This window comes from Armigeres subalbatus, chromosome 2 (genome assembly GCF_024139115.2).
Source record: "Armigeres subalbatus isolate Guangzhou_Male chromosome 2, GZ_Asu_2, whole genome shotgun sequence".
Classification (NCBI taxonomy): domain Eukaryota; kingdom Metazoa; phylum Arthropoda; class Insecta; order Diptera; family Culicidae; genus Armigeres; species Armigeres subalbatus.
In genome coordinates this window covers 247,983,990-248,009,478 of record NC_085140.1, presented here as the reverse complement: position 1 = coordinate 248,009,478, position 25,489 = coordinate 247,983,990, and the positions used below count along the sequence as shown (strand labels likewise).

General features: G+C 40.8%; 1 protein-coding gene across 1 annotated transcript; it reads right to left on the bottom strand.

Annotated features, from left to right (window-relative positions):
* Positions 1–3,233: 3,233 nt before the first annotated feature.
* LOC134212043 (beta-alanine-activating enzyme) lies at positions 3,234–18,987 on the bottom strand. Its single transcript, XM_062689546.1, has 5 exons — positions 18,715–18,987; positions 18,048–18,650; positions 16,525–17,947; positions 3,715–3,978; positions 3,234–3,645 (listed from the first exon to the last, which is right to left on the bottom strand). The coding sequence occupies exons 1-5, from the start codon at positions 18,921–18,923 to the stop codon at positions 3,253–3,255; spliced, it is 2,892 nt and encodes a 963-aa protein (XP_062545530.1). The 5' UTR covers positions 18,924–18,987; the 3' UTR covers positions 3,234–3,252.
* Positions 18,988–25,489: the final 6,502 nt, after the last annotated feature.

Sequence of the window (25,489 nt, the reverse complement as noted above, 5' to 3'; positions counted from 1 at the left end):
TACGGGCTTGGGTAGATTCCAATGTATTGCTAGCATGGCTTAATGGAGGTGCATCTCGCTGGAAGACGTTCGTTGCTAATAGGGTTGCTGAAATTACATCGTACCTACCCGCGGTCAATTGGAGCTACATTCCATCACAACAAAACCCAGCAGATATTATTTCGCGCGGTGCTTCTGCAGAGCAATACATTGTGGTGGACTGGTCCCTCTTGGAGCTTAGACCATGATTATACCGATTTCAGAGTCTTTCCTGTACTGAGCAACCATGACCAACAACATATCGCTAGAAAGCAAAAGAGCGAATGCGATTACTCTTATCAACTTTTTATGAGGAACTGTGGCTCGATATTATCCCAATCTAACGAAACTATGCTTGGGTTACTGCTCGTATTCTTCGTTTCGTTTTCCCGACAATCGCTCATCATTCCGTTTACTACCTACTGAAGCTTGATAGAGCTCTGATAGTCTTCATTCGCCGATCCAGCAACAACACTTTGTAAAGGAATTAAATTGCCTTCCTTCGACGCCGAAGTGAAGTTAGTTTGAGCAGCTGCTTGTATCAACTAAAGCCATTTTTTGGACGAAGTATGAGGTGCTCAAGACATTTGGGCAGACAGCTTCAACACCTAATGTTAATGCCTCGCAATTCAATACTTACGTCTTATTTGTTAAGACACGACCACATGGTTCATCACCATTGTGGGCCACAAATGCTATTGAAGCTGTGTCACGCAGGCGGTTTTGGATCATTTGTGGCGCAGTGCAGCAAAGAAGGTGCATACCATCAATAATATGACATGTGCCCGTGCCAATAATGTTACCACATGTCAACAAATGGGGCAATACCTGCCGATCGTATTGAAGCCTTATCCACCCTTCGCCACCTTTGGTGCAGACTATGCTGGTCCGATAAGTATTGTCGGACGAAGAACGAAGTGCAAAGCAAAGCAAGGGATATATTACGCTATTTGTTTGCTTTTGCAACAAAAGCAGTACCACATGGAAGCTGTGTCAGGCTTTCGACAGCCATTTCCTGGCCGCTTTTACACGGTTTTCCAGTCGTTATGGTTTTACCTGCAAAAATGTGCTCGAACAATGTGACAACGTTGGCGCGGCTTCAAAACATCTTCGAGAAATGTACGATCACTTGAGATCCACTATGCTACAACGACGAAGTGACCAACATTATGACCGATAAAGTGTAGAATGGAACTTCATCCCTGCTCGTTCCACCCATGTGGAGGGTTATGGAAATCACTATATCAAAATAGCCAAACAACACTTGAACAAAGGTACGATGTCCTACATTTTTTTACATTTGAGGGGTGTCAACGCTAACAGCACGCTTTGCAGCAACCATGAATTCAAGACCTATCACTCGGATAACCTTAACCTTGGTAGATTCACAGCCACTTACTACTGCCTATCTGCTCATCAGAAGGCCCCTAACAATGGTACCTGAAATTAATCTCACTTGGAGCATAGCATATCGTCGATGTCACGGTGGGGAGTTCGTTCAACGACATCCCAGGGCTCGAATGCGATGGCAGGAAGGAGTATGTACTAACATTGCAACGTTTCTGTGGGAAATTTGTTCTTCTAGTAGATGACAACTCAAAGCCTAAACAATGGCCTGTGGGCAGGATTTGATCGAAACCTTTCCAGAGGCCAGATGGACGCATTCGAGTCGTGTCGGTGAAAACTGGTGCGGGTATCTTCCGACGTGACATAAGAAAGATTAAGAATCATCCCTCTGGATATGGATGAATACCTACCAAGGGAGGAATTATGTTGATAATCCTGAGCAGATTGTAATTTGGGCGGCTTATGTTCGCGTATACAAACAAAATCATGCGCCTCGTCTGATTAATTAACTTTATTTCTAAGGTACATAATCCACCAATCTTTGTTTGTATTGCGAATTATATCCTCTATGAAATTGTGTAAAATGAAATATAGACATGTGTGAATTCGATTCTTGGAATAAACGGCATGCGTTTCGGAATAAACGGCATGCTCTCCGCCGAAAGCAAATTTCCGAGATTTCCAAAACGTTTTTCGGGCTCTGGACAAACAAAGGGTTTTGTTGATAGTCAGTTTGAAACGGCGGCGAACTCTATTCGGAGCGTTTTGCGGAGTCCAAAGTACGATTTCCTGCCATGATGCGTCTCCGAATTTCTCTGCTGGTATCGTTATCGGAGGTCACCAGTGAGCCCAAGTACACGAATTCTTCAACCAGATCGATTGCGTCACCACCAATACAAACTCGTGGTGTGTGGCTTACACTGTCTTTTCTTGAGCCTCTTCCTATCATGTACTTCGTCTTCGACGTGTTGACGACTAGTCCAATCTGTTTAGCTTCGCTTTTCAGTCTGATGTCGGCCATAATAGTTACGTGCCATAATATCTATGTCATCGGCGAAACCAAATAACTGGACGGACTTCGTGAAAATCGTACCACTCGTGTCGATTCCTGCTCTTCGTATTACCCCTTCCAAAGCGATGTTGAATAGCAGACACGAAAGACCATCACCTTGCCGTAACCCTCTGCGCGTTTCGAATCGACTCGAGAATGCTCCTGAAACTCGAACTACGCACATCACCCGATCCATCGTCGCCTTGATCAACCGTATCAGTTTATCCGGAAATCCGGTTTCGTGCATTAACTGCCATAGCTGGTCCCGATCGATTGTATCATATGCGGCTTTGAAGTCGATAAACAGATGATGTGTGGGCACGTTGTATTCGCGGCATTTCTGCATTTCTGTTGAGCGTCCATCCATAAATCCCTCCTGGTACTATCCCACGAACTCTCTTGCAATTGGTGTTAGTCGGCGGCATAAAAATTGGGAGAGTACCTTGTAGGCGGCGTTGTGATTGCGCTGTAGTTGCTACAATCCAGCTTATCGCCCTTTTTGTAGATGGGACACACGACACCTTCCATCCACTCCTGCGGCAGCTCTCCTGGTAGTTGGTCAACTCCACATCACCATTCAGGTGGCATCTCCAATTGACAAGATTTGTATCTTGGGCGCATTTAACCTACCTGGCATTCGTTGGACTCATTGATATATTAATAACCTTTTTAAACTCCTTGATAGATTCATAACGTGGTCAACGAGAACCATTGTACATTGGACCGACGCTTTGTATCCATCCAAGATATTGATGTATGACATTCGAACCTTAATTGAGGCTTAATTTTGGATGTGATATAAAATAATACCACTATCTAAAGTAATTAACTTTTTTTCATTCAATTACAGCTAACTTATAGAGCCTATTATCACGACATCCCACATAAATTTCATTAAATACAGTAACTAACGGACTAGAAAATATCTCACCTCCAAGTTTCAGCACACCAACAGTTTCTCCCCTCAACAAACAAACTAAATTAACTATCCCTGAAGTGCTGCATGCCACAACAAAACAGTCCATGATGATATTTGGGGACCCGTAGATGGGTGATTGCAACAATACTTTCCATTTGATAACCGGACTCTCGCAGTACTTACCTGTCCAATTAAAACAATAAAGATGTTTATCGTGGCAGCCAAACAGGATGTCAACCGTCCGATCGATACTACCGGATACTACTAGTGGGGAAGAGAAGAGATTTCCGGCGGTTTGTATTTTCCATAACTAAAATAAAAAAATAAATAAAAGCCTTATGAATTTCCTCTATAGCTACTTTCAGTTGGATGTTTATACCTCTGAACCACATATACCGCCGAAACAGTGCAAAATTCCTTGCACTTCAGCCACTAGAACTGCATCATACTGTTGAATGAACGTTGCATTAGCAAAAACAGGCGATTCGAGTTTCCCCTTCCATATCACAGATCCAGTTGCAATGTTGAGGCAACTATACGTGCCGTCAAGTGTGGCAACGATCGCTTTGCCGTTCCCAATGGAGAGGGGCGAAGAAAGAATTCCTTTGGTACCCAGACGAGTCTTCCAATTCAGGGAACCGATCTGGAAATAAATGCGATTCAAATTAGAGTTTATTACTATAATAGCTTCAGTAGCTTTGCGAGCAAAAGCGTAGAATTGCCAATTCGGAGATGGCGGGATCGATTCTCGGTCCGGTCTAGGATGTTTTCGGATTGGAAACTTTCTCGAGGGATGCTAGATGATATTTTCCAATGTCTTCACAGTCGTTTAAAAATGTCTTCAAATGTCATCAGTATTAAGATTATAATTATCGGCGAAAAATTTCAAAATTCAATAGGTCTTCTTCTTCTCCTTCAATGGCTCTATATTCCAATTGAAACTTGGCCTGCTTTTCAATATTAAATAAGCATTTCCTCAGTTATTAATTGAAAGCTTTTCTATATGCTCGCCATTGCATGAGTATATGTATCATGTGTGGCAAGTACAATGGATACACTATGCCCAGGGTGTCGAGAATGTTTCCAACCCGATAACATCCTAGACCGGACCGATAATCGAACTCACCATCTCCGGATTGGCAATCCTACGCCTGGAGGCTACTGGCGACCCCAATAGGTATGCGTAAATTCAATAATCTCCTGGTATTACTGATGTTGAATAATGTTTATTTTTTTAACATTCAAATTGTTAGAATTCAAGAGAATATTTTTTAGAATTCCTTATTTTTTTAGAACGAGTTTCCCCTGGATTTTGTACTGAGTCGGTTTTTTAAACTGAATTTTTACGTGGAACTCTTCCATTTTTTTTTTTTTAAGAATACCCTGTTGGGATTCAAAATTTACTGTGAAATACTTGAAAAACATCCAGAGAATTTTCTAAAGGAACGTCCGGATAAATTCCCGATGGAGCTTCTTATAACTTTCTTCTGGATGGAACTACTAATTATTTCTGAAAGTCTCCTGATAAAAAAAATCCTGAGGAATTCCTGTTGGAACATCCAAAGGATTTACTGAAGGAACTTCTTGAGAAAGTTCTGAAGGAACTTCCGGAGGAATACTTGGAAGAACTTAAGAAGGAATTCCTGTAGAATCTTCAGGATGAATTCCGGAGGAATACCTAAATGATTTTCCTGATGAATTTCTGAAGGATATTCCTGAGGAATTATTGAAGCAATTTCCGGTGGAATTCCAAAAGAAACTTCTGGAGAAATTTTTGGAGGTAGTTGGAGAAGCTTCTTGAGGTATTTATGCAGAAAATTCCTAATGAAATCCTGGGGGAAATAGAAGTATACTTCCGGAGGCATTATTGGAGAGTAATTCGGCAACCTTGAAGGATCTTCCAGAGGAGGAACATCCGGAGGGATCCCTGGAATAGCTTCCGCAGACATCCCGGGGGACACTTTTAAAAGAATTCCTGGAAGGACTATTGGAGGAATTCGTGAAGGAACTACCGAAGGAGTTATGGAGGAACTTCTGGAGGATCTTCCAAATGAATTCCTGGAAGATTTTTCGAAAAAATCCTTCAAACTTCCGGGCAATTTCCTGGATGAATTTAGGAAAGAATACCAGAACGTATGTTTGAAGAAATTCTTAGAGGAATTCTCAGAGAAAATCATTGGCGTAACTACCTCCGATGCCTAGGGGGGGGCTGTAGCCCCTTCATATTTTTTCTCGAAATTTACCCTCTTTTTGAAAATTCTCGAACATTTTAACATCTCATCAAGTTATCAGCGGTAATGTGACAAATGCAGTCCAACCACCTAAGGCAATTGCGGATCCATCACACTCATTCATATTATTCTCTTTTCTCAAGCACGTGCACGTGTGCACGTGTGAGCAACAACTCACAGTCTATGTTTAATTGCGCTCGACTAGCGTCAGGCAGTGGATAGATTTGCATACTTCTGTAGTGATGGATAGAGTGCTTATAATAATTACCATAGGAGGCTTTGGTTTGTTATAAATGTCAGAAGAATAGAATTGTAAATCAGTCTTCCAATGATTGTCAAGAAAGATAGAAGCAAGAAATATGAAAAGACTGCCATACTCATCCCCGGTCACAACATTGGCGTAGTTGAGTCTCCCTCTGCCGGGAACGTGGAACTATGAAGAAATTCGAATGGAATCACAAAAAAAATAAAACTGGTTTCTTTAGAAACATTATATCTATTCAGGTTAAGGTTATCTGCGTGTATTGAAAATGACCGAAGGTTAGGGAGTAGTTTGGCCTTTGAGTTGTAGATTACCGTGTGGCTTTGATAGTGTATTCCAATATTGAACTTCAATTCAGGAACTAGAGAGCTCCCCAGAGAGTACTGCAGTAGACGATATGCTGTGAAAGAGAAGATAGAGGCAACAGCTAAGACCCGATGGAAGTTCATACATAGTTGCTATAGAACTGTGTTTCCCAAACTGGTCTAAAACAAAAGCCTTCGAATAATAGCCAGCACCCAAAATAATAGCCAGTACGAAAACAGAACAATGAGGATGATTATCCAAAGGTCGATATAGATTATCAATATATCCTGTTTTTAAGACTCTTTCGTTGACATAATAATCGGTTCGGGCTTACAATTTCCTTGAGAATGAGAAGTTAAATGATGGTCATTGCATTGGAAAACATTCTATCTACAAAATGTGTCATTTGTTTCACTAAATGAAACCTGGAATACCTGATGGCTTCTAATTACAGACCTATGTCAAACAAATACTGCTTCTGTTTTTTCAATGATAATATTCTACAGGAACACAGGTGAGTTAAAGCTATGAAAATCGAAGTACCTGAATGATGAACGCACACCGTTAAGCTTTAGTACCACAGTTCTAAGCCTTCTAAGCTTTCATCTATGAAGCAAAGTTAGCTTCAGATAAGTCCGATTGAGAAGGCGGAATATCTAGGTAGTTGACACTAAAAAATAATGATGGCCCCTATTAGGGAAGTCAGAGTAGTTTTATGATGGTTGGTCCAATTGAGAAGGTGGAGAACCAAACAATCAAACTAGGCTCTGCTGGAAAAGGTACAGTGACCTTTTGATAAGTCCGATAGAGAAGGCGGAATAATCGTTGACGGAGTATTGAGTAATGAAATGGTATTCTTACTTAGTTATGACGAACTACAATGAATAGAAAAAGGATAACTTTCATAACATATGTGGATCTTCAAATTATTGTTAACTTGATGAAAATAATAGATATCATTCTCAATATTGAAGCGAACCCACTTATAAACTAACGATTGCTTAGTAATAGATTTTAATTGAACTGGGTAGTATAATGTCCGCATTTCATGATTTCGCATAAAAAGCTTGTATATGAGGAAGCTTTATTATTTTGGACATTAATCATAGAGTCGATAGACTATGGAATAGAAGAAGTGTTATAGTTCCTGATAATGATAACGAAGTCTTCGTTGCCATTTGAAAGATTTCAAGACTTGTTTGAATATGAGATTTAACATGCGTAACAAGCGTAACATGCATCATATGTTTATCTCAGAATCAAGAGTTACATCGTCATCTAGATTCGGAAATTAAATGTAGTTGCAGTAGTCATGTAGCCATAAGAAAAGACAATACGTAGACATCCAGAAAGATGATTATCATTATACTGACGATTATCACAAAGATGACAGAGTACCTGCGACCATTTTCTTAAAACTGAATTGGAAGTTCACATTTTTCATTAACACAATAATTTAAATGATGGTCACTGTAAAGCAAAAAAAATATGTACATCAGAAACACTAGTAACAAAATAACACAGTTAAAAACATGTGTAATTTGGATTTTTTTAAACATTAGCATTACATTTAAACATTAACATTGTTTGGTACTATGATTGTTGATGATAAAAACGTATTTTTCAAATTTTGGTTGTAATGAATTCTGTTATAATAAAATTGATAATTATGATGAGCATAACGATGAATCTGTATGTCAATAATACTTTATTTATAATATACTAGCAGAACTAACCCAGCAAGGTAAATTCGTATATGGTTTTAATTTTCAAAATGTAAAATGTATGCAGTTTGTACCAAGTTCTGTAATTTTTCACATATTACAAATAATTTCGCAAAAATGTATGTCTATTTCTAAATACAAATCTTGCAAACAGGTCAATTCGTTCATGAATTGAATCATGACAAACGAGCCTTCAACTCATTTTTATTTATATAGATTGCTATATTCTGTACAAATAGAAGAAAATAAAGAGATTAGAGAAAGGGAGTAATGTAGTGATGGATAGAGTGCTTATAATAATTACCATAGGAGGCTTTGGTTTGTTATAAATGTCAGAAGAATAGAATTGTAAATCAGTCTTCCAATGATTGTCAAGAAAGATAGAAGCAAGAAATATGAAAAGACTGCCATACTCATCCCCGGTCACAACAACTTCATAAATATTCTATCTATCCCAAATGAAAAAAGAAACAGTGCAACTGTCCATGGATTCCGCCGAGAATCTTCCAAGAATTATGATGAGAATCCTTTAGTGATCCTGACTGGAATGTTCCAGGGACTCCGACGGGAATCTCTAGATATTTCGACTAGAATACCGATGGGAGCCTCCAGGGATCATGAAGGGAATCCACCAGAGATTTCGAAGGGAATGTTTCAGGAATTCCAACGGAATTCAGGAATTTGAAGGGGAGTATTCCAGGGATTTCGTTGAAAACCCTCAAGGAATTCCAATATGATAGTTCCAGGGATGAAATCATGAGCAATGTTCCAGGGATGAAGACGTATATCGTCGAAGGATTCCGAAGCAATCCGTCGAAGGACTTCGAAGCAAATCGTCGAGCGACTCCGAATTAATCCTTCAGTTATTTCGAAAAGAATCCTCCAGCGATCCCGAAGGGAATCCTCCAAGGATGTTGAAGCAAATCGTCGAATGGTTCCAAAAAAATTTCGTTAAGGGACTCTGAACAAAATCTATGAGAAGTTCTGAAGCAAACCGTCGATGTATTCCGAAACGAAACGTCGAATGATTCTTGAGCAATTCTTCGCGGGATTCCGAAGCTAATCGTCAGCCGGATTCCTTATCGTCTAGAGATCCCAACGCAGATCATTTGCAAAACGTCGAGAGACTCCGAATTAAATCTTCAAAGGATTACGAAGCAAATCGCCGAAGGATTCTGATAAGTCAAGGAATTTCAAAACCAATCTTAAAACGAATCTGGAGATATTCCGGAGCAAATTAACGAGAGATTCTAGAGCAAATCCTCCATGGATTTTAAAGGGCATTTTCCACAGATTCCCAAAGGGATTGCTTAACGATACTGGAAAGAATCCAGTAGGAATTCTTCTGGATTACGATTGGAATACTTCGATGAATCCGAAAAGAAAGAGATTGAAGTGAGAATTCTTCTCGGATTCTGATGAGAATCCTTCTCGGATGCTGATGGGAATCTTTCTCAGAATTCAGAAACAAGCTAATTTTTCTTCCACTCATTTCATTAAGTATGATAGAGTGAATATGAGAGATAACTTTTTAGTCTTCAAACTTTTTCGGTTAATTCATTATGCTATATGTTGAAAACTGATATCACTGCTAACTAACTTATCAAATCCTAGGGGGGGGCTAATTTTTTTCTAGGGGGCCCCCCTAGCCCCCCCCCCCCTTATTTACGCCAATGGAGAAAATACTGGAAGAATGGTCAAAGATATTTCTAGAAGAATTACCAAAGGAATTCAAGGAAGAATTAAACAAAAGTGTGTAACAAGTTTTCTCTGATTTTGCTACTTAGTCTTTAATTAAAAATCCCTTAATTTTTTTGTGGAATTTCCCTGTTTTTTTAGGAAGATTTTCAAGTAGCAATTTACCATGGAGGGGCCTTCCTTAGCCGTGCTTGTGTGGTATGTAGTAAGCGGAACTCGGCTCGTCATTCTCCTCAACCGTGATAGCCTTCATATGATCGAGGTCTTCATATTCTCGCATAAAACTAGCATACTGCTGCTTGATTTCAGGTTCCCTGTCAAGTCGTCGCTCTAACGAGAAGAATCTTTTCGTTGTCATTTTTAGAGAATCACCAAGTTGTTTCTTCGTATCGTTTAACGGATGTCGCACGAAGTATCTTCCGTCCTGATCTCGTATGTGGGTCTCACGGAAGTGTTCATCGGCCACCTCAGCCGTGTGCTGGATCTCGTCACAAGCTTCCAGCTTCGTAGAAGCTTCGTAGAATTTCGGTCAGGTCTTCATTAGCGGTTTGACAAAACGACCGCGCTATTACTGGTGCGTCAGAAGAAATTACGCCACCAGCGATCCAACCAAACTCTGTTTTGGTCAACACTGGTAAATTCGATCCAAGTTTGAACTGGCCATCCTTAACTATGTGCCAAAAAATCTCCGCACCAACGAGCATATCAATGCGTCCTCTTCGATGGAAGTACGGATCAGCTAACTTTATGTTCGCCGGAATGGACCACGATGATGTATCGAAGGATCTTTCTGGAATGTCACTTGTAATCTTCGGTGCCACGAGAAATTCCAATTCAGCCGTGAAGTCGCCCATGCAGGGCTCGAGTGTCATGCGTACCATACGACGAAGCCTTGTGTTTGTCCCATTGAGTCCGCTCACGGTGTAGTCAACAGGTTCCTTCTTCTGGGCGAACAGATTGGCAAAACGTTCCGTGACGATATGCACTGTAGATGCAGAGTCCAGTAGCACCCGGCAGGGATACACAACAGAGTTCGAACCACGGACTTGGACCACCGCGGTTGATAACAATGTGTGCTTTGTATCACTTTTTCAACACTGACGCTTAATGTTGTGGCAGTGCCGGATCGAGGCACATTAACTTCTTGGACGCCAGCCTCGGAGTATCTATGAGAGGATCGAGAATTTTCATTTTCAGCGGTATTCCTGGCAGCATTTTTTGAGTCGTCCAATTTGCAACTGGTTGCGTCACCGGCGGGCAGCGACGTATGGTGGCGTTTGCCACATTCACGGCAACTATGCGACGAAGTACATCCATTTGTCCGGTGGCCTTTCTGTAAGCAATTGAAGCAGCAACCGGATTTCTTTAGTGTGTTTAGTGTGTCTATATTTGTCACTTACACTCAGTTTCTTGAAGCCCTCGCATTTCCATAGTTCATGGGCACTTTTACAAACAGCACATTTGAGTTCACCTTTCAGTTCACTTGTATTCACTATCGTGTGCCCCTTGGACACCGCTTTCGGTTTCACATTTTCCACTTTAATGTTCGTTTCAATTTTTTCAATAATTTTACACTGTTCTTTCAGAAACGCCATCGTATCCAAATAGCTCGGAAGAGTTCCTGGTTTCTACCGCGTCTCCCATGCAACTCTCGTAGCTTTGTCCATGCGCGATTGAAATAATATTGACCACCATTTGCTCGCCGAGGCCTTCCAGTTTGAGGTTCAGGTTTTTAAGAGCTTCTACATTTTTATTGCAGACGTCAAGCAATTTTCGGAGATTTGTTGAGCTATCTTTGGAGATTCGTGGCGAATTGAACAAACACTCTGTCCGTCAAGAATCGCCAGGCAGCATTGTAATCATTGTTATTTACAATGTCCTGATCGATGATTCCTGCTACCGGTCCAACCAGTGAGTTACGGAGATGGTAGAGTTTTATCGCCGGCTCCTCGTGTTTGTATCGATCCATGATGGTCGTAAACATGGATTTAAACGAAAACCATCATACGAAAAGCTCATACGACCCGTCGAAGGTCGGCAACGGTGCTTGAAGTGGAGGCAGATAGGGCAACCCTGAACCAACTGGCATCGTAATGTTCGCTGTTGTTACTGTGGTTTTATTCGTGGCGGCATCTTTCGCTTGACTGTGCTTCACAGCCTTTTCCATCAGCATGCTCAGTCGAATCGCCAAATCGTTGTAGATGGTCTCGAAGTCGACGAACTTTGCATCCTGTTCGGCACGTCGCTCTTCAGAAAGGGGCAGGGCATAAACAAGGTTCTGGAATTCATTATATTCACTGTACGCTTGATCAATAGTTTTCTGATGCAACCGAAGAAAATGCACGTTCATAATGTTCGGGTTCGGCGCATCTTCACTGTGTTCAATGGCACTTTTCACGCGAGTAAGTTTGCCCCGCACTGCCCCTTTCTGACGAGTGAGAGTCTTCAATTGCTCATCCATCTTCTGTTGTTCTTGCTTCGCTTTTTGCAAGGATTTCTGTTAACTGATTGCTTTCGGTATTGGCATCACAACACGATCACTTTTGCACTTGTTTCCGAGCGACGGCCATTTGCAATTTTCGCAGCGCGTCGCTGCACTCGACCAGCGGATCTGGTGAGTGCTCAATTTCAACGATTTTTCGCGGAAAAAACACTCGCGTCGACGTTTTTCCACTACTTCTCACTATATCCGGTCATAGAAGGACCAATGTTCCTTCAATAAACCGAGCGGACTGTATTTAACGAATTTTTCTTTGCGAAATGAAAAACGCGTCCGATTACTGTTAATCGACAAGATAATCTATTTGTTTCAAAAGATACATGTGTGTGTGTGTGTTTCAATGTTCACGGCAAAGGAGTGACGGTATTAGCTGGATTCTGCATGAGTGGGTTTAGCTCCCAACAATCGTTATAGTCCAAGTAATTTAATAAATTGTCATTACTGTTATGATTTTTGTAAAATTTGTGTGCCTTTTGCTTGCGATTTCTGAAGTCAAAGTGGCCAGTGAATTTTGAATTTCAAATTCCCGGTTATTTCCCGGTTTTATCCCGGTATTATGGAAAATTTCCCGGTACAAAAAAATTTATAAGCACAATATAAGTATTAGAAAAAAAAATCAAAAATCCGCGAATTCATAAATATTAAAAATAGAAAAGAATTTCCATATAAACAATTATACATCTTCTTCTTCTTCTTCTTATTGGCATTACATCCCCACACTGGGACAGAGCCGCCTCGCAGCTTAGTGTTCATTAAGCACTTCCACAGTTATTAACTGCGAGGTTTCTAAGCCAGGTTACCATTTTTGCATTCGTATATCATGAGGCTAGCACGATGATACTTTTATGCCCATGGAAGTCGAGACAATTTCCAATCCGAAAATTGCCTAGACCGGCACCGGGAATCGAACCCAGCCACCCTCAGCATGGTCTTGCTTTGTAGCCGCGCGTCTTACCGCACGGCTAAGGAGGGCCACCTAATTTTGTTTTTAAACGGATTTTTTTTACACGACCGAGTAAAAAAAAATCCTATACAAAATGTTTGCAAAGCTGCTCCATTTCGCATGATTCGTCGAGAAATCATAAAACTTTTTTTAAATGGATTTTGAACTGAAAACTTTTTTACACGAAACGCATCCCCCGTGTAAAGAATCGGGTGTACTGCAACTACAAAGTTAAATGTAGAAGAGTGATTTTTGCTGGCTAAATAATACTATTTTTACTTAAATCGTTTGATTTTTTTATTCCAGTAAGTATGAACTCATGACAAATTATTTAGACATTGCGATTCTGCAGAAAAATATCGAAAAATATTTTTAAAAAATTAAATGTTTAAACATCTCCTATGTATCGCATTTATTCAAATCATTCAACAATTTGATAATAAACCTTATTTTCTAAGAACATGTGAAAGTCCATATTTTTGTTTACGTTTGAAAGTATAGTTCGTCCGTAAAGGTAGCCTCACACCTCTGGAATTTGGTCCGCGGAATTTTTCCCCATGCATTTTTACATATGCGATGTTTTCGGGATTTGGGCACGGAAAATCAAAATCCCGGCCCCATTTAAAATGCACGGGGACCAAAATCCGGCGGAAAATTTTCCCGAGGTGTATCAGGTATCAGGTATCAGAACGTCGGCTCAGGAGGCACGTTCCCCTCAATTTGTGCCATCGCCTTCACTGGCCTTTCTCATCATTTACCTGACGGAAAAGGAAGTGAAAAGGGGAAAGGAAGAGGAAGTGAAGTTGGAAAGGAGAATGGAACCATTTATAGGAAAGCCAATTATGTAGGCGCATTCAGCTAGGGACTAAAGAGAGGTGTCACAAAAACACAGAGGACGTAACAATGGACGAACGTCAAAGACGTAACACAGAGTGCACTGTAAAAACGCATAATGCGAATCCATATAGGTGACAATCACAAAGTACATTGTAAAAATCGCATAATGCGAATCCATATAGGTGGCAATTTGTTGAAAACTAAGTAAAATACATATCCATAACCCCACTCTTATTTAACCTCACGTTGAGATTGAACAAGAGTGGCCAAAGACGAACGTCAAGGACGAGACACAGAGTACATTGGGAAAACGCATAATGCGAATCCATAAAGGTAACATACACAAAGTACATTGTAAAAAAAATGCATAATGCGAATCTACATAGGAGGAAGTTTGTTGAAAAACTAAGTAAAACACATATTCATAACCCCACTCTTATTTAACCTCGAGTTGAGATTGAACAAGAGTAGCCAAAGCCGAACGTCAAAGACGAGACACACAGTACACTGTGAAAAACGCATAATGCGAATCCATATAGGTAACATACGCAAAGCAGATTGTAAAAAAAACGCATAATACGAATCCATATAGGTGACAAATTGTTGAAAAAAACATAAGTAAAAAAACCATTTTCATAACCCCACCCCTTATTCAACCTCAAGGTGAGATTAAACAAGAGTAGCTGAAGCCAAACATCAAAGACGAAACACAGATTACACTTTGAAAACGTATAATACGAATCCATATAGGTGACAAACACAAAGTACATTGTAAAAAAAACGCATAATGCGAATCCATATAGGTGAAAATTTGTTGAAAAACTAAGTAAAAACATTCATAACCCACCCTTATTCAAACTCAAGTTGAGATTAAACAAGAGTAGCTGAAGCCGAACGTCAAAGACGAAACACAGAGTACACTGTGAAAAAACGCATAATGCGAATCCATATAGGTAACATACACAAAGCACATTGTAAAAAACGCATAATGCGAATCCATATAGGTAACAATTTGTTGAAAACTAATTAAAACACATATTCATAACCCTACTCTTATTTAACCTCACAATGAGGTTGAATAAGAGTAGCCGATTATCTCGGAGAAGTAAAGAGTCAAACACGCCATATCTCCGGTTAGCGCAGCGAGGGCTAAAATACTGTGAAGGGGGCCCTGGTGCTTCACAGGCTCCGTTTGCTGTTAGGTTCTTATTAGACCCCCCTAACCATTCATTCGTAGGCACGGTAAGCATAAAGCCGCATCACACCGAGAATTAGGGGTCACCTGTATGGTGGACTTTTACCACTGGAACAGGCAATCCGTAATGTTATTCTTAGCCAGATAACCAGCTGCCGACACCACACGGCTATCTAGGCTGTTCGTGGAGAGAAGTTGACATTGACTTTACGTCAACTCTCAATGTGGCCGAACAGCCTTTGATACTATTTTTACTTAAATCGTTAGATTTTTTTATTCTAGTAAGTATGAACTCATGACAAATTATTTAGACATTGCGATTCAGCAGAAAAATATCGAAAAATATTTTTAAAAAATTAAATGTTTAAACATCTCCTATGTATCGCATTTATTCAAATCATTCAACAATTTGATAATAAACCTTATTTTCTAAGAACATGTGAAAGTCCATATTTTTGTTTACGTTTGAAAGTATAGTTCGTCCGTAAAGGTAGCCTCACACCTCTGGAATTTGGTCCGCGGAATTTTTCCCCATGCATTTTTACATATGCGATGTTTTCGGGATTTGGGCACGGAAAATCAAAATCCCGGCCCCATTTAAAATGCACGGGGACCAAAGTCCGGCGGAAAATTTTCCCGAGGTGTAAGGTAGCCTTAAACAAGAATACCGAACCTAAACCTCATATGATGTCACGAATTAATATAATGTGTAACTGTGAATCAAATTTCCATCGTCACAACTCTTTGATGCATCATGAGGATCGTCAAAGACAATTTTTTTGTTGAATACAAGATTATTGTTGAAAACGAAGGTGTTTTTCAGCTTTTTTTAATGGCTTTGAAAATGTTTCAATATTTGAAATAAAAGAGGAGCGATACCAAATATATTTATTTGGACATATTAGAGAACCTAAAAGGAATCGATTGAGATAATTAAAAATTAAGGAAAGTTAAAATCAGATTTAATACAAAAAAATCGCTGCAATCAAAGTTGATTCCGGATATGTATAAGTAACCCGGAGTTGTAATTAATTACTATGTCTGAAACTCAACTTTGGTCAACTTGATTGAAGGGTCTTCATAAATACACGACCTTCTTTAGAAATTTGTAAACTCTGAAATAGAATGGAATGAGCAAATGAGTCTACCAATTCTCTCATGATGTTTGAGATTACTGCACTATTTTTTACAAAGAGACAAAAATTCAGATTTGAAAATTTTCCCGGTGGTTATTAAATTTCCCGCATATTTCCCGATACTTTCCCGGTGATTTTCCCGGTTCTCCCGGTTTTCCCGGTTCGCTGGTCACCATGTGAAGTTCTTAATTTGTCAGTTGAATATATTGAGTAACCAAATTGCAAAAAAAAAATGTGTGCGACAAATATATCCGATATGAAGAATTATTTCAGTACAGAAAGAAGATTTATACCGCTACCCTTACTAAATAAAAAAAATCTCAATCAATACAAGAAAGAAAATTGTGTGTTACGTACCAGGTCTAAGGCAAATAAATTAGCATCTTCGGAATAGCTTCCAAACAGTACCACCGACTCCGCCACCAATGCTCTGCATTTGATCATTCCACCGGAATCGAAACTCCATCGAATTTCACCGGTCCACAAGTCGAAGCAATACAACAGTCCATCGTAACAGCCAACGAGCCCCAACTCCCGATTGGCAATAAAGCTGACGGCGCTTTCTATCCTATCCGGTAACATCAACCGCGTGATAATATGATCCGTTTCACTATCAACAACTACCAGCTGGTGGGAGTGGCTTCCAACTGCGACGATTCGGCGTTTCTGACTCACACTGTAGAAAGAGGTGGGACTTGCATCAATGCATTTGTTCATGTTGAGATGGCATTTGATGGTCATTTGCTTCTTAGGGTGCTCACTCTTTTCAGTGGTTGCATGGAGCTTAGGAAAAGAAGTTGCTGCTTTTTCCAGGTAATCTAAGACGTCCTTCAAAGGTGCAGATTTATTCAAAAGCATTCCAATCAAACTCGGAAGGGGCGTTTCGGAGCTGTCTTGCAATGCTGTGGTGATTTGGAGCGCTTGAATAGATGTACCTCCGGCGTCTAGGAAAGAACTTCGCAGGTCAAATTTGGAACGCTTGGGAATAGAAGTTACGTTAAATTGTAAGTGAATTCCGAGTACTTGTGCAACATTACTGATGAAAAGTTCTTTGAGATCCTTATTGGGAAATTTTACAGTAGAGTTTGCTTTTTGAAGTTCTTCTAGACACTTCTTACGATCAATTTTCCCATGCTCGCATATCGGTAATTTTTCCACATGAGAAATGTCGTCAGGCATTTCTTCTGGTCTCAAATTGGTTTCCAGGAACTTCCTGATATTGTCATTCCTTACTTTGTTACGCGATGTAAAGCAAAGCGTTATTCTATGTCGTTCGGGTTCAAAAATGGCGCAACTTTTTGTGATTTCTTTGCATTGATCTGCACACCGTTCCAATAATGTCAAGCTGACTCTTATGCCTAACCGCTTAACCATATCGTTACAGCGTCCTACATAATAAAACTTGCCGTCCGATTTCAGTTCCACTAGATCTCCCGTTGGGCGATAGCACATTATATCACGTTTGAATACCTCCACTGGCGATTCTTCCCCTACAACACATTTCCGAACTTTGCTGCCAATATGTAGATGACCACGAACGGGCTTCGCAGTGCGCTCTAAATCCAGAATATCACCATTATCGACATCTCTTAATTGAAACACGATAGAGTCGTCCAGAGGATTACCCAGAGATGGCCCGTAGCATTCCACACCAGTGACAAGCTCAACCGAAGCCCAACAGGATACTTCGGTGATCCCGTAAATGTTATAAACCTTGACCGGACTGTCGGCCGGAATTTTCAGCCAGCCTGGAAATGGCTCGCCTCCCAAAATTAGATGCCTGTAATATACAAATTACTTAAAGCATGGTAATCTATTTTTAACGTGCTTATTTGGAACAAAATTTTAAAAAGTGGGCTTGATTAACAAGTTATAGCTACCTTAAAGAGCTGTCTTTCCCCAGCAGAACGTTCCGAATGGCATCATCGGTCCACTGTCTTAACAGCGACGGGGTAATCTGCATAATAGTTATTTCGTTTTGCTCAAAGACCTCATTCTGTAAACGAGCCGCATTCAAACGAATCTCATTGGTAGTCAAAATAATACATGCCGCATTTCGCAACGCCAGAAACACATCTACCACAAACGGATCAAATGTTGGCGGGCACGATACCAGAATCTGATCTGTGTTGCAAAGTTTCAGCAGTTTTTCCAGTTTCAGCAAGTTTGGTAAAATGCACTGTGTCGGAACACGTACCAGCTTGGGAGTTCCGGTACTTCCGGATGTTGCGACACAGTACGCTACTTCCGAATCTATAGTTTTAGGAATCTTTGAATCAGATTCATATTGCACAAGAACTATTCGCTCATCTAGCAGGTTTAATTCGGTTAGAACTTTAAACTTAGTCTGATTGGCCGACCTTTCAAGGATACAATCTGCATCAGCTTTGTAGATGAAACAATAATTTGTGGGTATACTTTCAAGGGCCTTCACCAAAGAAGTAATTTTGAAACAGAAAAACGCCGATTCACTTAAATGAATGCTAGAATAAGTTAAAGAAATTTAAATTCTAACAATGTGCATATAAAACTTTGTTCTGCACTTACCCGGAAGTTATTGCAATCAGTGCTGGCGAGTGGTTCAGGGCGACTCCAAGAAAAAAATGCGACAACTGATGTTCGTTTATAGCTTTTCGTACCTCGGTAATCGCTTCCCAGAGTTGGCCATACGTAAAATTACACGATTTGCCTGCGCCGTCATAATATTTGATGGCGTTTTTAGAACAAAATACTTTAAACACTTCCGATTTCAACATTGCCACTTTCCACCAAATTCATTGATAAGTAGCGCGCGTATCGACACTGCCTTTTCCGCGGTTTTATGGCCTTGATGTAAACAAAGTTTGAATACAAACAGACCGGCGTCGCGACGCTGAAATATTTCAGATCAGCTGATGCTCAATGCTCACTACACTGAACCAAAACATCATCCTATCAGTGTTTTTTTTTTCTTGAGCAAGGGTAAGCGGAAATCAGCAACCAGACACCTGAGGAGGTAATTCAGGTAGTGTGGGGATGGGTATGACATCCGACCCACTAAAACCAAAAGCCTTTCGCCAGTCCGTACTCCCGGCCCGCAATTATACTAATGACCTCTAATGACACGCATTGGTGGTATTTGTACCATGGTACAAGTTTTTACCACTAGTGTGTCACCTTGTACCATGCTGGTACAACGTGGAAAAGCATGGTACACTCAGGCAAATTGACTATCGAATATCATAATTCAGCCTTTTGGAAATTTGCCACAAGTTTTGAACTTGAAATTCAAAAGAACTCCTTATGAATAAGATTTTTATGGTTAATACAAAACATAATATTTTCTTAAGGTACCTTTATGAAATCCCCATGAAGCATCATGAACGCTGTACGCTAGACATTAATCAGTTCATATCCATACCTTATAAATTGCAAAAGTAGTGTTTAGAGGCCATAATCATGCCTTATGAATTTCGTAATTCGAATGAAACATCTTAACGAATTCATAATGCAGATTTATGAATTTATTATTCCGTTTTCCTATATATTATTCGATTCATAATGCCGCATTATGAGTTTCTAATTCGAGCATATTGAAAATTTTCTCGAATAATAACCATGTGCTTAATGGCAGAAAATAATTAAAAATGTTTGATGCATTCATGATTATACGCATACATGTGATTTTCAAATCGTTTTTCGGTTGTATCGAGGACATCGAGGGAGTATGAAAAAAACAAGTGGTGTCGAACGCATTCTATAATGTCTTCAAATCTTGAAAAAAGTTGCTCAACTCATTCGAATTAAACTGTTTATTGGCAATTGCAAGCGAAATTAAAAATTTGCTGTTGCTGATAAACACTTATTATTCACAGTTAACACTTGAGAAATCTTCAACTCAATATTCTCTTCAGACTCCCTCGATGAAAAATTCAACCGCACGACTTGAAGAACTTTACAATTTGTGAGAACATAATTCTCTTGGCTGAAGCTCTTCCTTCCAATTAGGGTAACTTAAAATGAACATGATGTGTTTCATAAAGTGCCTTATGAATTCCTTCAAATCAACTTTGAACAAAACATGAAATGTGTCTTATGAAATTCGTTACACGCAACTAATGAACGACATACGTCCCAATAATGAAATATGAAGAGCTCAGGATGAAAAGCATAAGAGACTTATGTTTCAACGATTTTCAATAATCTTGTAGATTCATAATTTCTGCCTTATGTATTTCTTATGTTCATTTGCCTGAGTGTGGTACTTGTACCACCAGTGTGTCTTTAGTATTAAGCAATACATCAGGGGGGGGACTATTGAGAACGCTCACGCCTATGCTAACGCACTTGACGCTAATACACACAACATCGACTTCAAGGGTGATAGCCTCACCACCCGTCGATCGCAAGCTATGATAGTAACCTAGCGGTCCGTATCATAATCTCACGTTGGAGACGAGCACCCCGACTACAACCACCACGCATGAACCGCAATGACCTCTATATCTACATACTGAGGTCCCCTCAGCCCACCCGCGACATGTTGGTTGTCGGGGTGAGCAAAGTGTTCACTGCATCACAGGTGCCCTTACTGCACTCGTTGGTTTTGTTCAAGACGCCACCACCGCTGCAGTTTCGACATAATCTGTTGAGATGCTGTGTTCACCGCATTCCATATAACTTCCTCCCGGCACATCCTCTCGACAGTTCTCGACAAGGTTGTCCGGAGTTTTATCCATACCGCTAACAAGCAGCATGGCATTGCGTTCTACCTCGAATCGCGGGCATGCGAACATCACATGCTCTGCCGACTCTACCTCACCTACACATTCAGGACACTCCGCAGAATCTGCGAAGCCAAACCTGTGTAGGAATTTTTCAAAGCAACCATGGGTTGTCCGACATTTCGCGGTAAAACATTCCGCGGTAAACCATTTCGCGGTGTACCATTTCGCGGTCTGTATCATTTGGCGGTAATCTGTTTCGCGGTTTATACAATTTGGCGGTATTCCGTTTCGCGGTATATATTATTTCGCAGTTTACAATTTCGCGGTGATCCGTTTTGCGGTATTCAAACTTAACTTATCTTATTAACTTTTTTTTGTATTTTTAAGAGTTTGCCATTCTTTTCTACCAACTCTTAATTTTCTCTTCTTTATATTGCCGTTTCTTTCATTGCGTTTCCCTTTCAAGTATTTTTCTCTTTTCTTTTACGCATTATTTTATGTTATTTCCAAAAGACATATACATTATAGACGAATCCAAGTAAAAATAAGAAGAAGACACACGACGGTGTTAACTTTGACAGATCCTACAGCACAGCATAGGAAGATCATTTTAAAATGCTTATAATAAATTCTAGACAAATTGTAATTAAAATCTGATTGATGTACGGCACGGAAAATGTTCTGAATTACATATCAGGAAGCTTATCTCAATTTTTTGAATATTTTCCAAAAATGTATCTATTATACAGTTCGGAACTTTTTCCGTATCATCCATCGATCAGATTTTAATTACATTTTGTCTAGAATTTATTATAAGCATTTTAAAATGATCTTCCTATGCTGTGCTGTAGGATCTGTCAAAGTTAACACCGTCGTGTGTCTTCTTCTTATTTTTACTTGGATTCGTCTATTGTGAATATGATAATTAGATGTGTGAGCTTTGTCACCAAGATACATTATATCATATGATAAAAGTCGCTGTCTTAATACCTTAAAAGGCTATGGTATTCTGGTAGAACTTGGAAGATGAAAAAACTGAAAATTATTCATAAGGCAAAATGTATCTTCCTTAAATGTTAGCCGACATTAGGTGAATTATCATGTGCTGTCTTCTTCAAATGTTCGCATTTGTCCGGTATAAGACAAAATGTGTTGTTTCGTCTTCTTTAAATGTTCGCATTTGCTCGGTATAAGGCAAATTGTGATGTTATGCCTTCTTTAAATATTTGCATTTGCCCGGTATAAGGCAAAGTGTGTTGTTTTGCTTTCTTCAAATGTTTGCATTTGCCCGGTATAAGGCGAAGTGTGTTGTTTCGCATTCTTTACATACCATCGTAGGGGGTGACAATGGGTCAAATGGGGTTGAGAATGGGTCACTATTTCAACCACTTAGAATGCTTTTAGATTGGATTGAGGACAAGAAGACTAAAATATAAGAGACCTTTTTGGACGATTTTGCTCTTCGACCTCCAGACTGCCGGTGAAAGTCTTCTCACCCCCAGACCCATTGTCACCCCCGTTGCGGTGCCGGTAGTTGTATTTGCAAATATGTTTTACTTCAAAACATTGTTTTTGTTGGGCCTTTGAATTTATATAAGTCTAATAATAACTTGGCTGGGTTCGATTTCCGGTGCCGGTCAAGGCAATTTTCGGATTTGAAATTGTCTCGACTTCCCGGGGCATAAAAGTATCTATCATCATGTCAGCCTCATGATATACGAATGCAAAAATGGTAACTTGGCTTAGAAACCTCGCAGATAATAACTGTGGAAGTGCTGAATGAACACCAAGTTGCGAGGCGGCTCTGTCCCAGTGTGGGGATATAATGCCAATAAGAAGAAGAAAAAGAAGAATGTAAACTCAATGATTATTCGCTTTACATAATAATTATGTGAATTTTGAGGCTTTACAAAGCTAAAGAACACATTATTGAACTACTTGTAACATTAGTAAAATTAAACCTGCAAATTGGTATTGACCGCGAAAAGTTTCACCGCGGAATAGTACTAACCGCGGAATGGTAAACCGCCAAATAATATAAACCGCGAAATGTTATACCGCGATATGATACTGAACGCGAAGTGGTAGACCGCGAACTGGTACACCGCGAAAAGGTTAACCGCGGAATGTTTTACCGCGAAATGTCGTACAATCCAACCATGTTCAGATAACACCTGTGTTAGGGGCCATCCACAAAGTACGTCACGCTCCTAGGGGGGAGGGGGGTTCCGAGCAGCGTGACGACTCATACAAAAAAATTTTTTAATACAAAAAGTTTCAATACAAAAAGTGTGACGAAGGGGGGAGGGGGGTTGAAAATCGCCAATTTTTGCGTGACGTACTTTATGGATCTTCCCTTAGGTAGAAGTTGACTTGACCATGTTTTCTATCAACCCAGTTGGACACATCCGGAATTAGTCTGTGGGTCCAACGACCTTTGACTGCGGTGTCCCATGCTCTTTGCCATTTGAGCAACGAGGCTGCTCTCTTGACACGTCGCACTTGCACCGAGTCCCTTTCGTTGTAGCACTCCACATCTTCCTCTAGGAATATGATATGGTGCGATATGCGCTCGCGACACGTAGGCACATCAGCCGGTGTACTCTTATCAGTTTCTTTATATTGTACTCGACCTTTAGTGCTACGGCCCATGCCGGTACGCCATAGCGGATGATAGACAATACTACGCCAGCTATCAGCCTACGCACTTGACTATAGTCACTATATGCACCGCCGATCTGTTGGACATCATTCGTGATAAAGATTTTATCGCCAATGAAGCCCGCTGACATGCATAATCGACGTGGCTCGTAAAATTGAGCTTATCGTCGATCATCACGCCCAGATGCTTAAGAGACCTCACGGAGTTAACTGTGCAGGTCCCTACTCTTATCCTCGCTTGCTGCAACCCATGACGGTTATGCACCACCACGACTTCCGTCTTGTGATGTGCAAGGGACAACCACCTCGAGTTGAGCCATTCCTCCACTCTGCCAATCGCGTATGAAGCCTTCAGTCTGACTTCGTCGAGAGTGTCTCCTGTTACCTCTAGTATTACGTCATCCGCGAAGCCTTCAATTTTCACACCGGTAATATTCCGTGCAGGGAGTCAGCAATAGCTGCCCAGCTAGCATTGTTAAACGCGTTTTTTACATCAAGTGTAATCAATGCGCAGTACCTAATACCTCGTCTGTTTAAACCTCTCGCTATCTTGGCCGTATCCGTTACCGAGCGAATTGCTTCGATGGTGGAACGGCCCTTACGGAAACCATACTATTCAGGATGACCCTCTCTAGCAGCTTCCCAGCTGTGTGAGTAGGCAAATTGGTCTGTATGCCGAAAGGTCCTTTGGCTGTTTTCAAGGCTTCGGTAATAGCACCAATTTCTGCCGTTTCCATCGATCTGGGAAGTTTCCTTCGTCCATGCATCTCTGGAGGCAGCTCCTGAACATATCTGGATCAGCTAGAATGGCGTGTTTAAGGGCCAGGTTTGGAATACCATCCGGGCCTGGCGCCTTATTGAGCTTAAGTTTTCTTGCGGCTACGATAAGCTCTTCGTTAGTCACTATAGCGGTACCATGTCAACTGACTCATACGGTGTAGCGGGCCAGTCCGATGGTTCATGTTTCGGAAACAATCCCTCTACTATTCCGGCTAACATCTCTGGGGATCTCTCAGGAGGTGTGCTGTTGGTCATAGACATCACTATCCTGTACGCATCTCCCCATGGGGTGTCATTCGCCATCCTGCACAGCTGTTCAAAGCAGGCTCGCTTGCTACATTTAATCTCGTTGTTCAGAGCTCTGCTCGCTGTCTGGAATACGCCTCGTCTATCGACTCGCTCAGCGTGTGTTCTAACACGTCGCAACCTTCTTTTAGCTCTAAGATAGGTTCTACGAAGATCTGCGATCGTGTTAGACCACCAGTACACTGGTTGTCGATTATGCCAGGGGACTGGGTCTTCCTTGGCATCGCTATATCGCAGGCACGTGTTAGTACCTCTGTCAATTCGTTACCGCTCAGTCCTGTAGTCCGACTTTCCCAGCGCAGCGCTTCCTCCAACAGTTCCTGAGGTGCGCCATCCGGGATCAGTTGCACCGCCCCTTCTTGTCGTACTTTTCCGGGTATACTCGACCATAAAACGCACCTCCTGATGGTCGCTAGAAGTATGACCCTCGTGGACCATCCATCCTGGCTCTTCCGTCCATCCTGCGCTGCAGAAGGTGACGTCGATACATGCATCACCGCTCGGTCCTCTAAACGTTGGCACTTGACCTTCGTTCAGCAGAACTACGTTCAATACCGCTATTGACTCTAGCAGGATATGACCTCTAACGTTAGTGAACCGGGAACCCCAGTCCACCGCCCAAGCATTGAAGTCACCAAGTAAACACCGTTTACCTTTGCTATGACGAAACCCTCATCGTCGGGAGAAGATATTATCTTCTGGTTGGGGTATCGCCCACAAGTCCAAATTCCCACCATACCGGACTTGTCTGCAATCCAACTGCCGTTTCCAGCAGGGATGCGGTATGTGTCGGACAGCAAGGCAACATCAGCTTTACACTCGATAACGACTGTTGTAACAGCAGTTGAGCCGCCTCGCAGTGGTTCAAC

Excerpts from the sequence above, each read along its gene's own strand:
- LOC134212043 (XM_062689546.1), bottom strand. The coding sequence starts at position 18,923 with ATGTTGAAATCGGAAGTGTTTAAAGTATTTTGTTCTAAAAACGCCATC. Across the intron at positions 17,948-18,047 it reads GGGAAAGACAGCTCTTTAAG|GCATCTAATTTTGGGAGGCG; the intron begins GTAGCTATAACT and ends TGTATATTACAG. Across the intron at positions 3,979-16,524 it reads ATTTATTTGCCTTAGACCTG|ATCGGTTCCCTGAATTGGAA; the intron begins GTACGTAACACA and ends ATTTATTTCCAG.